Raw genomic sequence first — 17883 nt, 5'->3', positions numbered from 1 at the left:
TCATTCAATAATGCATTTCTCATTACTTAGCGAAGGGTCTTCCTGTGGAATATAGCTGCAGGGGTGGGTGAATGTGGGAGTCACACATGATTGGATCTGGTGGCTGTCCAGTCTAATGGGATAAGATTAAAACTGAGGGGTCAGGACAGGTAAGCCAGGGTGATCAGGAAGTGTGAAGGTCAGGGAAAAACACCCAGAACAACCCTGCAAAGTAGGGACTACGGTCACCCCTTTCACAGAAAGGCTTAGGAATTTATCCAAAGTCAAACCACTGTTAAATGGTGGAGCCAAGATTCAGACCCAGCAATTGTAGGAATCTGTGGGAAGCTGGTGAGGTTGTATCCATGAGCTCCTGGGGAGCCTGGGCAGAGAGTACCATCCTGGGGCCCCAGAGTGCTTGAAAGCCCTTCTCCTCCCTGTGGCAGATCCTCTCTCTCAGCCTGCTTCCAAGACCTGGAACAGGGTGGACCCACAGCCCCGCACTTGCCATCCCAGGAAGCTGCAGTGTGCAGAGGGCAGGCCCGCCTGGGCCCTCGTGCTGAACGCAGTGCCCTAGGCACAGGTGTACGGTCATTGCATGAGTGGATTTCAAACTATTTTTAACCCCTGCAGGAGCAGGCTAGAGCGTTTTCTATGGATACTGAAGGGTTAATCCAGAGTTCAGGTTGCCACTCTGGGGAAGTGGTCAGCACTTACAGGAATGGTCCCTCCAACATCTGAGCAAGGAAGGGGCACAGAGCACAGTTGTGCCTTCCTTGGGTCTGGGCAAGCTCTGTGCTTCACAGAGCAAGCCTGTGTCAGATCCTTCAGCAGAGACCACAGCCAGGGGTGGTGAAGCCGATGAGGAAGTGAGGGCCAACCACACTGCTCAGGCCATTCCTTACAGGAGGCTGGGGCAGGCTCAGCCACACAAGACCACAGCTCTCAGCCCTGTGCTATTTCCAGGGCACACTTATGGATCCTGAATGGTAGAGAACTTCCTAGATAAAACAATGACAGCAAAACAGCCATGTACACAGATATCTTGTGAGAAACCCTTTCACGGCCACTTTGAAATTGGGTTGGGAGAAGGACCTGATGCTGGGTCAGGCATCCGTTGGGGACCATGGACATGTTTGGAGAGTTTGGGCCATTGCTCTTGTGTAATTTGTCAGAAGGAACACCTACTTCTTCACTCTTGTGAAGAAGAACCCATAAACTGGCCCCCATGTTCAGAGGCTCCAGTCGAGTGAGTTGAGGGGACAGCTGGACTTCTCCTTCCTCAGGCTGGCTGGAGGCTTCAGCAGGGGGCACACCGTCCACATGCCTCTGTAAAACAGCGTTCGAACAGGACATCTCTAAGGCATTGTCCAACTCTGACAGTCTGTGACCTTCCATCCTGGGGTGGAGGGAAAGGCCTTGGGATACAATCCACACGTCACGTTTTCTGCTAAAAGAACCACCCGTTTTAGTCTCTGCAGACACCAGCCTCAGCAGCTTCTCTGAGGCAGCCCTGTTGAGCCCAGGGCTGACCACAGACAAGCACTACTGTCCACAGAACTTCACGCCCAGTGGGGCCAGACTGGGAGGATGGCAGAGGAGAGAAGCTCCAGGGGCCTCTCCATTAGAAACCAGCTTGCAGGCCACTTAATCTCCTACACGCAGCCTGTACTTGGAAGCTGCTTGTTCCTGGCTGCACATTTGCTTTGTTTGAATCAATTAATCCAAGTCTCTCTCCTCTCCCCACCCCCAACCTTGCCTTTAGGGGAACATCAATATTCATGTAATAAATAAATCGCACAAAAAGCTGACTCCCCACTTCCTGCCCTACAGGCCCTTTTTTCTTCCTCAGCCCATGTGCAATCCTGGCTCCCAGCAATTCCCCGGGGCTGCTTGGTCAATGCAGCCCTGTGTACAGGCCTGGCAGCCCTGCCACCCCCGCCCTCGGCTCCCATTGGCTGCCACGGCCTGCAGTGGGCTGCACCAGGGTTCATGCATCCTCCCTGGGCAGAGGGAATAAGAGGCTGCTTCTGCCCACCAGTCCTGCCGCCCAGGACCCACAGCAGAGACGACGCCTGCAGCAAGGAGACCAGGAAGGGGTGAGACAAGGAAGAGGTGAGAAAGAGCCAGGCCAAGAGGACGCTCAGGAAGAAATGGTTCTTTTCTTTTGGGTGGAAGGGAATGGAGGGGTAGAAACTAAGTGGTAGCTTAAAAAGCCCCTTTAGGACAATTGGCAGCATTTCAGAAGTGTCAATAGGATGATGTGTTTTAATCTCCACATTACTGCTGCTTTGTGGACACCTGACTGCATCAGCACTAGACAGCTAGAGGTGTGTTTTGCCATAAATCAGAGAAACGTCAGGTTTCGTGGCCCAGAAGTGATTGTTGACATTTTCCCAGTGGTACTACAAATACTGCCTCTTCTGTAACTATTTGAAGAGTAAAGATTTTGCTTCCCACTGGGGCTGAAAATGATGGAGAACCTAATGCTAGTTTAGTCCTATATCATAAATAAATGCTTCCCTTTTCTCCTTATTATTTCTTCCACCGCCCTGGGTAAGTAACTCTTCAGTTTTCCAGTTTCCCTCAGTTTGAAGTGCCAGGGTCCCCACAGCCTCAGGACACCACTCAGAAATTACGTAACAATTACAAATAAATTGGGTCAAAGAAATCGGGGTTTTGGTGGGTTTTAACTTTCCTCAGTCTCACAGTTTCTCAGGGAGGTCGAACCCCTTCGTTAGAGGGATCTTCACACGCTAGGTAACTTGTCTTTCTAAAGAGTTAAAGTTCAAAAGTTCTCTTGTTCTCAATATTAAAAGATTAATGTAGGACATTCAAAGAATGTGAGAAAGAAACGGACATTTATTTCCATTTCTCTTAAAAGATAAACTATAAACCATCAACTATTTCTTAGGTCAAAGGGAAAAATTTAACAAGAATTTTTTTTAATTGATTTGTAGTGTGGTTATGAAGAAAACCATATTTTCTAGTGGTTTCTATTAGTGTTCTAATATATGGGATACATGTTTTATGCCTTTCCTTTGTAATAATCCCATTAATCATAATTCATAGAAAAACAATTTAACCTCCTTTTCCCCAAATCATCATGGAGTTTGAGGAGCATCCGAATGATGTAAAAGTGTCTTGTTTTGTTTAAAAAAATACACACACATACAAACACACATATATCAATAATTGAAAACTTCAGTGCAAAGAACAAGAAAGCATGAAATGTTAAAGATTTTAATCCATCTTAATTGTTCTATTTGTGAATTATCAAATTTTTAGGGACTCAAGAGCAAAATAAAGTACACTGATTATTAACAGAACGACTTTAGCAAAGATCTGGCCAGTATAAAAAAATCTTCAATCCTGTTTCCTTCGGAGGATCAGAAATAAATAAAATTTTTAACATCTAATTCCAAATTATTTTTAAGATGTAAGTCACATATTCAACATGGGAACGATTTTTCAACACTATTTGATTTATTAATTTGTTTTTAATTATGACAGTGCAAATGTTCTTATTTAATGATTAGAACTCAAGGCCAAAAGCTGGTAAATTTCTCTGACTGCCCATCTGTTTTGTGAAACAACTGACAAGGCAACCTTTGTAAAATGCGCCTCATTTCCAGACTGACCAGATATTTCCTTGGTTTGTAGGCTGTGGCGTAAGGTACTTGCTGTGAGGGAGGTAGGAGGGCTCTTACTTTGACAGCTGCAGAGAAACACCTCTTCCTGCCCCCGCCCCACCACCCCGTCCCAGTCACTGCAGTGAATGAGCCACCCTTTCCGTACACTGGAGGTGGAACGCAGGCTCAGCAGCTCAGCTTTCTGCTGGATTCTGTCCCTCCCTGCGACAGAACCACACCCATTTAATCAGTTAAACTTAGGATACATTTTTTTTCCTGGTAGATCAAATAACTTTCACTGTTATTCTTCAAAAAGATTGTGGCAATTCCACCATATTTATTTTTCCTGATGAATTTTACAGCTGTTTTTTTCATGTCACCCATCCAAAAAAATTCCATTATTTTTATTAAAAATGATTTAAATTTACATATGAATTTAAAGGAAAAACTTCCTACATTTCATGTTCCTCAGAATCTCTTGGAAGGACCTACATTTTTCTTCCTAAACTTAGTCTTAGATCACGTTATTGCTATATGCATAGGATATTTTGCACTGTATTTTCTACTTCTTTACTGATAGAATATAGGAATGCTATTGATTTTTGTCTTCTTATTTTGCTCCTAGTCACTGTCTCACTTTCAGATTGATTTTAACAGCTTGTAGTTGATGGTTTGCTCACCTGCACTCTACCACCTCATCTTGGAGCCTTACAGGAACAGAGAGGGACCCTGTGGGGAGGAAGCAGAAATTAATCCCTGAATTCCCTTGCTGCTCTGCCTCTGTATTTTTGCCAGTTTCCCTGTTGGCCCAACCCAACCAGAATTCAGAGGGCATGGGAATATATCCCTGTGGCCCACAGCTGTCTAAGAGGCAGGGGGAAGGATTATGATAAAAGTGCAAATTCCCAGAATGCCCCTCCAGGCCATGCCTGCTGCTCTGAGCTTGAAAAGAGTGCCAAGGCCATTCCATCCCCCTTGTCTGGGTTGAGGTCTGTATTGATAACATGTGAAATGTTTTATGATGAGGTATAGATGAGAAGGCAACTTTCCTTTGCAAGCCCCTAGGATGTCTGAGCTGGAGAAGGCCATGGTGGCCCTCATCGACGTTTTCCACCAATATTCTGGAAGGGAGGGAGACAAGCACAAGCTGAAGAAATCCGAACTGAAGGAGCTCATCAACAATGAGCTTTCCCATTTCTTAGAGGTGAGTCTTGCTTTTTAAACTTGACACTTTCTCCATCTCCTCTTAAAATCCATCTGTACGCTGGCTTTATCTTCTCAGCTGCCCTGAAGGTGATTTCATTTCCCTTCCAAGACTCCTGGGCTGCTTCTGCAAACTTGTTTGAGTAACGGAACCCTCAATGTGGGGCTGGCTCAAATGAGCCCCTTGTTTTCATTTCCTTATCAACCATCTTGTGTACAGCAGGTGCATCAAGGTCCCGAAGGCCAAAGCGTCCCAAATAATGCTGGACTCATTACTTACAATGGGCCAAACGGAACATAAAAGGAAACTGTTAAAAATAAGCTTTGGGAATGTTTTTAGGAAAAGGATATATTTTGGCTTTAGCTAGATGTTTAGTATTTACTATGGAGATAAGATATGCCAGACTTTCACTCAGTAAACACTGACTGAGCACTAATTAAGAACTGTGAGATATGCAGGCACGACAGACATGGCTTCTGCTCTGGGGCACCCAGCCTGGCACATGGACGAATGACCATGACTGGCTTAACTGAGGGCGTGACAGGGGTCTGTACACATCCTTTGGAAGCCCTGGGGCTTTGCAGGAGGCTCTGTGGAGTAACGGATATTGGTGAGGAACTGTCTTTAGTTGGGGCCCCTACTTTAGGAAGCTGTGTGAGGGCTCCTGGCAAGCTCTGTTCTTCAGACAGTTCCCGCTGTGGCTTTTGGTGGAAGTATGTCCAGACCCTTGCATTAGGACTCATTTTCCTACCCACCATCTCCACTGTCCTTGGATCAGACCCACCTGTCCTTACTGCCCACTTCATGCCCTCATGGAAGTGAACTGTGATCCGCCGGTACCTGATGCTCTCTTAGAACCAAGGCTGGCTTGAGGCACGCCTTGAACCAGAGTGAAGCACCAGTGGTGTGCACATATGAAATGTAATGAAGGGCTTCCTGGGTCACTGATATGAGCAATCACAAACGGGAGAAATGACCAGACAATGAGCCAGTGCACTAGTGTCTCACCAAGCCCTATTCCAGGATAAATACCAGGGCAGGGCTCTGCTACATGGGGACGGGGAGCTGCCCTCCTGAGCTGGCCAAGCCTCTCAGTGCAAGACGGCAAGCCCTGGCTCCAGCAGCACGGCAGTCCATGTTTTCAGGGCAGCGGGAGGGGGCACTGGCTGGTTCTCCTGTCCCCACTCCCACCAAACACTGCCCCACTGTGAATGGTTCAGAGTGGAGCAGACAGGCCTGAAACTTTGCAGACGGTGTCCCCACATCTGATTCCAGGACTGGTTTTCTCAGGCATTCAAGCCGACAGAGTGACAGCAGTCCCACTCACACACGCAGTTTTCTAGTTGCACCAATCTTGGCTTCTGACTTGATCTGAAAGTCCCAGGTTCTTCTTTGGAACAATGGCTGTTGTAGGATGAAACAGGACAGTGCTTAAAGTGCTTAACATATAGTGAAAGCTCAACTAATAGTAGCTACTATTATTATTTTTATACATAGAAAAAGCTTCGCACATGGGAATCTCAATTTGTAAATGATAAATAATGCATGGTAAGCATTTCAAGGCATCACAAACATTTGCTGCCCTGTTTTATCAAGGTAATTTCAGTTCGGAAGCAGATGTATAATATAATTGAAGTTAGTGCCCTGCTCCTGCCCATCCACAGGTGCCTCCCCACCCCTACCCCCGTGAAGTTACAATCTTCTGTATGTTTTGTTTACTTATTTAGTTTTTGAGATAAGGTCTTACTCAGTCACCCAGGCTGGAGTGCAGTGGTGCAATCTTGGCTCATTGCAGGCTCAACCTCCCAGGCTCAAGCAATCCTCCGCCTCAGCCTCCTGAGTAGCTGGGAATATGGGCACACGGACCATGCCCAGCTAATTGTTTCATTTTTTCTTTGTAGAGATGGAGTCTCCCTATGTTGCCCAGGCTGGTCTCAAACTTCCTGGGCTCAAGTTCTCCTCCTGCCATAGCTTCCCAAAGTGCTGGGATTACAGGTGTGAGCCACCGTGCCTGACCCCTGTGTGTCTTATAGCCAAGGCAGCTGTTGCACATTACACTTGACTTCTTCAGGCCAAGCCTTCCTATCCCAGGGAATTGTTACTCTGCATTTATCCTCTTCATCAGTGTTCAATACCCAAATTTTTCCCACCATGTTTGTAGCCCTGCACTGTGGTTGTTCCTCTGAGGCTGTGCACATCACTTAACAGCCACACCACTCATTTGGCTTCAATGTCAGGCAGAACTGTCAGGGAAAAGTTTCATGACACCTAGAAAGCAATTCAAGTGGGAAAAAGAATACAGGGTTAACAAATGTAGGCCATGTTCCCAAGAGTTACTTCAGCAACAAAGAAGACTTTCAAAACATTAAATTCCACTGGAGGCCTTTGAGACAGGGGCTTCCACACACAAAACACATGAAAAGTTTAGGAGGGCCAAAAGTTTATTTTTATTTCAAGACATTTGTTCAGGCTGATCTAGATGTATTCTTTTTTTTTTTTTTTTTTTTTCAGGTATTTTAAGTATGATAACAACCTTCAGTTTTTCACCTCTTGGCTGTTCCATTCAGCCTTTTCCAGTAGCTCAGGGCCAGACACTGACCCCCAGAGATTTCTACTTGGACAACAGCCCCCTGGTCACATGAGACATCTTTTCTGATATTTTGCATTTGATGTTCTTAGGTTATTTCGGACACAAATTATCAGAGTCACTCAACTTTTAATCATGTTTCGGTGGTCCAAAATTCCATTTAAAAACAAGGTCGGCAACTTCTTTTATCTCTCTTAGGAAATCAAAGAGCAGGAGGTTGTGGACAAAGTCATGGAAACACTGGACAATGATGGAGACGGCGAATGTGACTTCCAGGAATTTATGGCCTTTGTTGCCATGGTTACCACTGCCTGCCACGAGTTCTTTGAACATGAGTGAGATTAGAAAGCAGTCAAGCTGTTCCTGTAACAGAGATGGTCACACAAGAAAGCAGACAGCAAGGGCTTGCAGCCTAGTAGGAGCTGAGCTTTCCAGCCGTGTTGTAGCTAATTAGGAAGCTTGATTTGCTTTGTGATTGAAAAATTGAAAACCTCTTTCCAAAGGCTGTTTTAACGGCCTGCATCATTCTTTCTGCTATATTAGGCCTGTGTGTAAGCTGACTGGCCCCATGGACTCTTGTTAACAGTAACTTAGGAGTCAGGTCTCAGTGATAAAGCGTGCACCGTGCAGCCCGCCATGGCCGTGTAGACCCTAACCCAGAGGGAACCCTGACTACAGAAATTACCCTGGGGCACCCTTAAAGCTTCCACTACCTTTAAAAAACAAAGCCTTATCCAGCATCATTTGAAAACACTGCTGTTCTTTAAATGCGTTCCTCATCCATGCAGATAACACCTGGTTGGCCAGTGTGGCCCTGCAAGGGCGTGGTGGCTTCGGCCTGCTTCCCGGGATGCGCCTGATCACCAGGTGAACACTCAGCGCTGGCAGCGCTCCTGGAAAAAGCAACTCGATCAGAACTCGGAATCCGAGCCAGCTCTGGGGGCTCCAGCGTGGCCTCCGTGCCCCATGCGATTCAAGTCGCGGCTGCAGGATCCTTGCCTCCAACGTGCCTCCAGCACATGCGGCTTCCGAGGGCACTACCCGGGGCTTTGAGCCACCGCGAGGGCCTGTGTTCAATAAAAAGAGCGCAGCTTGGGAGGCCGAGGCAGGTGGATCACAAGGTCAGGAGTTGGAGACCAGCCTGACCAACATGGTGAAACCCTGTCTCTACTAAAAACACAAAAATTAGCCTGGCGTGCTGGCGCGAGCCTGTATTCCCAGCTACTTGGGAGGCTGAGGCAGGAGAATCGCTTGAACCCGGGAGGTGGAGGTTGCAGTGAGCCGAAATCGCGCCATTGCACTCCAGCCTGGGCGACAGAGTAAGACTCCCTCTCAAAAAAAAAAAAAGCGCAGCAACAGCGCTCCACCGCCATCAAAAGGGAACGCAAGCAATGAACGCAGCTTCCCCTCTTGCCCCCGGGAGAGGGAGGCTTCCCCGGGGGTATCCAGCCACTCCACAGGGGACTTCCGGCCTGTTGGGTCACGTGTTCTTCCCTAAGCCAATCACCAGGAAGGGGAGCTGCCAATGGTCCTGGGCAGTCACGTGCCTCTCCACGATGCATGCTGGGCCACCAGCCCCATTCCCAGTGTTCACTGCGCTCCCTGTGGTCCGTGGCCTCCATCTCAGAAAGCTCACATTCCTCAGGGTCCCTCTGTGCCTTCTGAACAGCAGCGGGTAAAACAGGAAGTCCTGCCTGTCCCAGGCAGTGTGGGAGGCCCGGAGGCTCGCAGGGCCCGAGGCTGGGTGGGGCAGACGCAGGAACCACAGCTGTGATGCCCAAGAGATGGGGTGGTGAGAGGAGCCTGGGAGCGGCCGGAGGGGACCCAGCGAGGCCACTTCACATCTAGCCACCTGGGGAGTCCCTAGGGCCCTGTGCTCACTTCTCGCTCAGCTCTCGCCGTCTGGAAATTCTTGGTTACTTTTCGCCAAAGGGCGATGTTTTCATTTTGCACCAGGCCCTGCAAGGCTGGTCCTGGTGCGTGCTCCGGGCTAGGGAGCAGGAGAACAAGCTTAGGAGGCCCAGGGTGCGACCCTAAGTTGGGGGGCGGGAGGGGCGCTGCTGCCGGGTGGCAGCTCTGGGCTGCCCTTGGCTCGGGTGCCCGCATCCCACCTGCATTCCTCCCCAGAGGATGCTCTGCCGCCTCGGCCAGAAGTTGAATCGGCCCTTCCAGAGCCTCCTCTGCCCACACTGATCCAAGAATCCTAAGGTGACTAAGTCCCCAGAAGCCCCCTCTGCTTCCAAACCAGACAGGGAGAACATTGGTCCTCCAAGGAGCTTGGCTCCAGCCCCATCCCTCAGGGATTCCCAGGGCAGCTTCTGAGCACACGGGGGCTCCACCATCCAAAGGGGGTCTGGGGGGACTTATCCAATCAACTGCCGTTAGCTCCAGGTTGTAAATGCCAACCGTCCTCTCCTGGCAATCCCTAGCTGAGTGTGGCCAGCCCTCACCCAGAGGCACCTTCCAGTTCCATGAGTGGGTGGTGGTAGTCCCCACAGCTTGGTGGCCAGCACAGGCCTGGCCTACCCCAAAGGTTGCCTCCAGCATCCCCAGGTGGACAGGGGATGGGCCCGGGCAAGGGGGTGGGGGAAACCCGCCCCCAGCTTAGACCAGGAACACATGGAGTTCGCTCAGGCCTGGAGGGCAGGACCATGTGAAAAGTCTGTTTTCATGAACCTGTTGCCCAGGCTGCCATTTCCATGGCCAGTTCAGCCACAGAATTTTTTGTGCTCCATCAGTTTCTCCGTTTGATCCACAAGATTCTGGGCCACAGCCACTTTGCAAATCTGGCCCTGCCAGCAGTGTTGGTCTCTCAGGGTGGAGACCCTGGGGCCAAGCTGAGGACCCCATTTGTTGACTTGCAGTGAGAAGGTGCTGTTGAGAAGTTGGGCTGCGAGAACCCACCATCTCTGGACCCTGCGGACTATCCTCTACAGGGGCTGCTGTCCCTGCCAGAAGTACAAGCAACACAATTGCCAGACTTTCCTGCCACCAAGAGGAGGAATCATCATCTAATAATTGGATTGCCGGGGGTAAGGCCTTGGGCCCCCAGGCAGTATCTGGACATACCCCACCTGTACCCACCAGCAGGGACAGAGACAGCAGGAAGGCTATTGGGCTCTCAAGCCCTGGGCTATGTGCCCTCCTGACCCCATGCCTCTGCCTGGGGAAAGGGAGCAGTGAGGACGGAAGTGGAGAGTTGGTGATCCTGGGCTCCCCTGGCGTTCTGTCAAGCTCTGGCTCTCTCTTGTCCACTGTTCCAGATCCCCACCTCTGCAGGGACCCAGGCCTGTTCAGCCAGACCCTGCTCCTCTTGCAACCAACAAGGGAATCAAATTTTCCCCAGGCTGGCTGGGGCCCTACTTGGGTATCTCCACTGTGGGCAGTTTGTCTCCACAGCATGACACCCTGTGAGCCCCATGGGCCCATTACTATTCCCTGCAGCTCTGCCCTGTGAGGCCCCATCCTGGTCTCCAAGGCAAAATGGGGGCCCTTGAACCCACATGCCCCCAGCCAAGACCCTGGAGAGAGTTTGGAAACTCTTCTTAGGAAGTTGTGGGAGACACCTGGGTTTGTTTGCTTTTGTTTTGGGGTTCTTAAATTTAGGGATTCCACCCTTATCTTGTGCAGACACAAATCAGATGTTTGTAATTGCAGATAGATGGAAGTGTTTGGACATCAGAGGAAGGTTCCACTGGCCCCAGCGACCTGGCAGGCAAGACAATGGCACAACCTCCTTTCACTGCATTTAGGGAGAAAATGGCTGGCCTCTCTCTGAAGGAGTGCAGAAAATACACATTATTCAAGCAAGTTAGCATGAGGCAAGCCTAGAGCTTTTACACAGGGCTGGATGTTGAGCAGAGAGCTGAGGATGAGGTTGGCACTCTTCTCAGGAAAATAGCCCAAAGCCCCCAGGATCTAAACCTTGCAGGAAGGAGGCCAGACTTGGCTGGGCTAGAAGGAGCTTTTCTTATATCTCCTTACCCCAGCACCCCTAATTTAAAATACAGATCGCTGAGTGCATCTCAGGTGTTCAGAAGGCCACTCCTGAACTTTTCCTCTTCTGTGAGGGGGTGGGGGACACTGCAGAGGGCATATTGGGTCCCATGGCCCCCTACAGCTCACTGCACGAAACTCTGCTGGGATCTTGCTACATATCCCAAGTACCAGGCCCCCCAGGTCTGAAGTGGGACCATGACTCCCTGGGGTTTTTAGCTGTGAGACTGATCAAACAAGAACTCAGGTGATTTTTATCCTCAGGGAAGTTAATAACACCAGGTCAGCAAGACAGCACTGTCTGCCTAGATTATACCTCTAGAGGAATTGTGACCATCCTCTGAGTGTACCAGCCCCCTCACTCAAGAGTTGACTCTGCAAGGCAGAGAGTGGAAAAGGCCTCAGCTTCTCTAATACCCAAGGATCCCTGAGCAGGGACATCACTGCCTTTGCCCAGGCTTACAGTAGCCAGGCCCCTCTGGACTGCAGTCTACTCATTCAAGAAAGTAGGAGTGTTGGGTGGTGTGCAGATAGTGCACTAAAGTGCCCCCCACCCTTTCCTACTGGTCTTCACATCTTGTGAAATCCCCAGCCCCTGGGTGTTCCTCTTCTTGGTTGTGAGGAAGGATCCATTAAGTATCCATTAAGTATGTTAACTGTGGGTTTTTTGTAGTTGCCCTTTATCAGGTAAATTTCCCTTATATTCTTAGGATTTTTTTGATTTTTTTCAAAAGCTTTTTCTGTGTTTACCGAGGTTGATGCAGGATTTTTGTTGTTGTTGTTGCTGCTTTGCCAGCTGGAAGCTTTAGTCAGCAGGACCTCTGTTCATTTGTTCCCATCACCCCACTCTGGCCCATGGCTCCCAGGCTGGCCTGGCCCCACCAAAACTCCCATCGCATGGTCCACCTGGCATCAGGGGAGTAAAGGAGGGCTACAATGTTACAGCTCCTTTTGCACCTGCTGTTCAGCGGGCCCCAGGTTCTTGTCACGCGTCCAAGAAGAATGAGGTTATGCAGACAACCAAAGAGTGAGCAGGGCGGAGAATTTTATTGAGTGACAAAACAGCTCTCAGCAGAGAGGGGGACACGAGTTGGGTGCACTACCCTTACCCAACTCAGGTAGTCCTCCCGCTGCCTGAAGGTGGGCAGTCCCCACAAGTGTGGCTGAGTCCGGGGCCTTTTTTTTTTTTTTTTTTTTGATGGAGTCTCACTCTGTCGCCCAGGCTGGAGTGCAGTGGTATGATCTCGGCTCACTGCAAGCTCCGCCTCGCAGGTTCATGCCATTCTCCTGCCTCAGCCTCCCCAGCAGCTGGGACTACAGGTGCATGCTGCCACACCTGGCTAACTTTTGTGTTTTTAGTAGAGATGGGGTTTCACCATGTTAGCCAGGATGGTCTCAATCTCCTGACCTTGTGATCTGCCCGCCTTGGCCTCCCAAAGTGCTGGGATTACAGGCATGAGCCACCACGCCCGGCCGAGTCTGGGGCTTTTATGGGCTCAGAATGGGGGAGTGCGTGGTGATTGGTTTGTGAGTATGCAAAAAAGGCTAAAACAAAGGCACCACTCAAAGATGGAAACAACAATGTAAAAAAACAATTAGGGAAGGGTAGGTATATGTAAAATAGGTGAAGGGTGGGGGTCAATCAGAGGAAAGCATGCCAAATGGGAAGAGAGGTTCTCAATCCAGTCCATGGATTTATCTGAGATTTGGAGCTTGGCATTCAGGTTTTTTTTTTCTTTTCTGTAGCAATTTTTAAATTTTATCTTATTTGCATAGGTTATTGGGAAACAGGTGGTGTTTGGTTACACTAGTAAGTTCTTTAGTGGTGATTTGCGAGATTTTGGTGTACCCGTCACCCAAGCAATATACACTGCACCCTATTTATAGTCTTTTATCCCTCATTCTCTTTCCACCCTTTCCCCCTGAGTCCTTGTATTAGTCCATTTTCACATTTCTGATAAAGACATACCTGAGACTGGGCAACATACAAAGGAAAGAGGTTTAATGGAGAATTCACAGTTCCATGTGGCTGGGGAAGCCTCACAATCATGGCAGAAGGCAAGAAGGAGCAAGTCACATCTTACATGGATGGCAGCAGGCAACGACAGAGTGAGAGCTTGTGCAGGAAAACTCTCCCTTATACTAACCATCAGATTTTGTGAGACTTACTATTATGAGAACAACACAGGAAAGACCTGCCCCCGTGGTGCAGTTACCTCCCACCAAGTCCCTCCCACAACACATGGGAATACAAGATGAGATTTGGGTGGGGACACAGGCAGACCACATCATTCCACCCCTGGCCCCTCCCAAATCTCATGTCCTCACATTTCAAAAACAATCTGGCCTTCCCAACAGTCCCCCAAAGTCTTATTTCAGCATTAACTCAAAAGCCCACAGTCCAAAGTCTCATCCGAGACAAGGCAAGTCCCTTACGCCTATAAGCCTGCAAAATCAAAAGCAAGTTAGTTACTTCCTAGATACAGTAGGGGTACAGGCATTGGGTAAATACAGCTATTCTAAATAGGAGACATTGGCCAAAACACCAGGGCTACAGACCCCTTGCAAATCTGAAATCCAGTGGGGCAGTCAAATCTTTGACTCCATGTCTCACATCCAGATCACACTGATTCAAGAGGTGAGTTCCCATGGTCTTGGACAGCTCAGCCTCTGTGGCTTTGCAGGGTACAGCCTCCCTCCTGGCTGCTTTCATGGGATGACATTGAGTGTCTGCAGCTTTTCCAGGCCCACAGTGCAAGCTGTGTATGGATCTACCATTCTGGAGTCTGGAGGATGGTGACCCTCTTCTCACAGCTCCACTGGGCAGTGCTCCAGTAGGAACTCTGTGTGGGGGCTCCAACCCCACATTTCCCTTCTGCACTGCCCCAGCAGAGATTCTCTGTGAGGGCCCTGCCCCTGCAGCAGACTTTTGCCTGGGCATCCAGGCATTTCCATACATCTTCTGTAATCTAGGTGGAGGTTTCCAAACTTTAATTCTTGACTTCTGTGCACCTACAGGCTCAACACCACATGGAAGCTGCCAAGGCTTGGGGCCGCCACCCTTGGGTAACAGCTGGAGTGGCTGGGATGCAGGGAACCAAGTCCCTAGACTGCACACAACACAGGGACCCTGGGCCTGGCCCATGAAACTGTTTTCTCCCAGGCCTCCAGGACTGTGATAGGAGGGGCTGCTGTGAAGACCTCTAACATGCCCTGGAGACATTTTCCCCATTGTCTAGAGGATTAACATTCAGCTCCTTGTTATTTATGCAAATTTCTGCAGGCGGCTTCAATTTCTCCTCAGAAAATGGGTTTTGCTTTTCTATCACATGTCAGGCTGCAAATTTTTTGAAATTTTATGCTCTGTTTCCCTTATCAAACTGAGTGCCGTTAACAGCACCCAAGTCACCTCTTAAATGCTTTGCTGCTTAGAAATTTCTTCCGCCAGATACCCTAAATCATCTCTCTCAAGCTCCAAGTTCCACATATCTCTAGAACAGGGGGAAAATGCCACCAGTCTCTTTGCTAAAACATAAGAGTCAACTTTGCTCCAGTTCCCAACAAGTTCCTCATCTCCATCTGAGACCACCTCAGCCTGGACCTTATTGTCCATATTGCTATCAGGCTTTTGGTCAAAGCCATTCAACAAATCTCCAGGAAGTTCCAAACTTTCCCACAATTTTCTGTCTCTTCTGAGCCCTCCAAACTGTTCCAACCTCAGCCTGTTACCCAGTTCCAAAGTTGCTTCCACATTTTTGGGTATCTTTTAAGTGGCACCCCACTCTACTGAATACCAATCTACTTTATTAGTCCATTTTTACACTGCTGATAAAGACATACCCAAGACTGGGCAAAGGAAAGACTGGGCAAAGGAAAGACTTTACAAAGGAAAGAGGTTTAATGGAGAACAGTTTTACATGGCTGGGGAAGCTTCACAATCATGGTGGAAGGCAAGGAAGAGCAAGTCACATCTTACGTGGATGGCAGCAGGCAAACAGAGAATGAAAGCTTGTGCAGGAAAACTGCCCCCATATAATAACAATCAAATCTCATGACATATACTATCATGAGAACAGTACAGGAAAGACCTGCCCCGTGATTCAGTTACCTCCCACGGGGTCCCTCCCACAACATATGGGAATTCAAGATGAGATTTGGGTGGGGACACAGCCAAATCATATCAGTCTCCAAAGTCCATTATATTATTCTTAACGCCTTTGCATCCTCATAGCTTAGCCCCCATTTATGAGTGAGAACATACAATGTTTGGCTTTCCATTCCTGAGTTACTTCACTTAGAATAATAGTCTACAATCTCATCCAGGTTGCTGCGAATGCCATTAATTCACTCCTTTTTTGTGACTATACAGTATTCATATATAAATATCACAATTTCTTTATCCACTCGTTGTTTGACGGGCATTTGGGTTGCTTCAGTATTTTTTTCAGTTGCAAATTGTGCTGCTATAAACATGCATATGCAAGTATCTTTTTCATAAAATCACTTTTCCTCTGGGTAGATACCCAGTAGTGGGATTGCTGGATCAATTGCTGGTAGTTGTACTTTTAGTTCTTTAAGGAATCGCCACACTGTTTTCCATAGTGATTGTACTAGTTTACATTCCCACCAGCAATGTAGAAGTATTCCCTGTTCACCACATCCACGTCAACATCTACTATTTTTTGATTATGGCCATTCTTGCAGGAGTAAGGTGGTATCACATTGTGGTTTTGATTTGCATTTCCCTGATCATTAGTGATGTTGAGCATTTTTTCATATATTTGTTGGCCATTTGTATGTCTTCTTTTGAGAATTGTCCTTAGCCCACTTTTTGATGGGATTTTTTTTTCTTGTTGATTTGTTTGAGTTCATTTTAGATTCTGGATATTAGTCCTTTGTCAGATGTATAGGTTGTGGAGATTTTTTTCCCACTCCATGGGCTGTTTACACTGCTATTCTTTTGCCATACAAAAGCTCTTTAGTTTAATTAAGTCCCAGCAATTTATATTTGTTTTTAGTGCATTTGCTCTTGGTCATGAAGTCCTCGCCTAAGCCAGTGTCTAGAAGGGTTTTTCCAATGTTACCTTCTAGAATTTTTATAGTTTCAGGTCTTAGATTTAAGTCCTTAATCAATCTTCAGTTGATTTTTGTAAAAAGTGAAAGATGAGGATCCAGTTTCATTCTCCTGCATGTGGCTAGCCAATTACCCCACACCATTTATTGAAAAGGGTGTCCTTTCTCCACTTTATGTTTTTGTTTGCTTTGTTGAAGATCAGTTGGCTGTAAGCATTTGGGTTATTTCTGGGTTCTCTGTTCTGTTCCATTGGTCTATGTGCTTCTTTTTATGCCAGTGCCATTCTGTTTTGGTGACTATGGCCTTATAGTGTAGTTTGAAATCAGGTAATGTGATGCTTTCAGATTTGTTCTTTTTGCTTACTCTGGCTTTGGCTATGCAGGCTTTTTTTTTTGTTCCATGTGAATTTTAGAATTGTTTTTTCTAATTCTGTTAAGAATCATGGTGGTATTTTGATGGGAATTGTGTTGAATTTGTAGATTGCTTTTAGCAGTATTGTCATTTTCACAATATGTATTCGACCCATCCATGAGCATGGGATGTGTTTCCAATTTGTTTGTGTCATCTATTATTTCTTTCAGCAGTGTTTTATAGTTTTCCTTGTAGAGGTCTTTCACCTCCTTGTTTAGGTATATTCCTAAATTTTTTCTTCAGCTATTGTAAAAGGGGTTGAGTTCTTGATGTGATTCTCAGCTTGGTCGCTGTTGGTGTATAGAAGAGCTGCTGATTTGTGTACATACATTTTGTATCTGGAAATATTGCTGAATTCTTTCATTAGTTCTAGGAGCTTTCTGGAGGAGTCTTTAGAGTTTTCTGGGTAAATGATCCTATCATCAACAAAAAGCAACAGTTTGACTTCCTCTTTATTGATTTGGATGCCCTTTATTCCTTTCTGTTGTCTGATTGCTCTGGCTAGGACTTCCAGTACTATGTTGAAGAGGAGTGGTGAGAGTGGGCATCCTTGTCTTGTTCCAGTTCTCAGAGGGGATGCTTTCAACTTTTCCCCATTCAGTATTATGTTGGCTGTGGGTTTTTCATAGATGGCTTTTATTATATTGAGGTATGTCCCTTGTATGCCAATTTTCCTGAGAGTTTTAATCATAAAGCGATGCTGGATTTTGTCGAATGCTTTTTCTGCATCTGTTGAGATGATCATGTGATTTTTGTTTTTAATTGTTTATGTGGTGTATCACATCTACTGACTTGTGTATGTTAAACTATCTCTGCATCCCTGGTATGAAACCCATTTGATCATGGTGGATTATCTTTTTGATATGTTCTTGGATTCAGTTAGTGAGTATTTTGTTAAGGATTTTAGCATCTTTGTTCATCAGGGATATTGGTCTGTAGTTTTCTTTTTTGATTTTGTCCTTTCCTGGTTTTGGTATTAGGGTGATACTGGCTTCATTGA

General features: G+C 47.3%; 1 protein-coding gene across 2 annotated transcripts; it reads left to right on the top strand.

The window, feature by feature from the left end:
- Positions 1 to 1969: 1969 nt before the first annotated feature.
- On the top strand, positions 1970 to 8153 carry S100B (S100 calcium binding protein B). 2 transcript variants are annotated; one of them, XM_054468649.2, is made up of 3 exons: positions 1970 to 2094; positions 4677 to 4815; positions 7601 to 8153. In XM_054468649.2, the coding sequence occupies exons 2-3, from the start codon at positions 4678 to 4680 to the stop codon at positions 7739 to 7741; spliced, it is 279 nt and encodes a 92-aa protein (XP_054324624.1). In that variant the 5' UTR covers positions 1970 to 2094; position 4677; the 3' UTR covers positions 7742 to 8153. The 2 variants fall into 2 exon arrangements, with proteins under 2 accessions (XP_054324624.1, XP_054324625.1); XM_054468650.2 differs by having other exon boundaries at positions 1982 to 2094; positions 4670 to 4815.
- The last annotated feature ends 9730 nt before the right edge of the window (positions 8154 to 17883 follow it).

Source organism: Pongo pygmaeus, chromosome 22, assembly GCF_028885625.2.
Source record: "Pongo pygmaeus isolate AG05252 chromosome 22, NHGRI_mPonPyg2-v2.0_pri, whole genome shotgun sequence".
NCBI lineage: Eukaryota > Metazoa > Chordata > Mammalia > Primates > Hominidae > Pongo > Pongo pygmaeus.
Note: the sequence above shows the minus strand (reverse complement) of the source record. Positions and strands in the feature narration are given on the sequence as shown.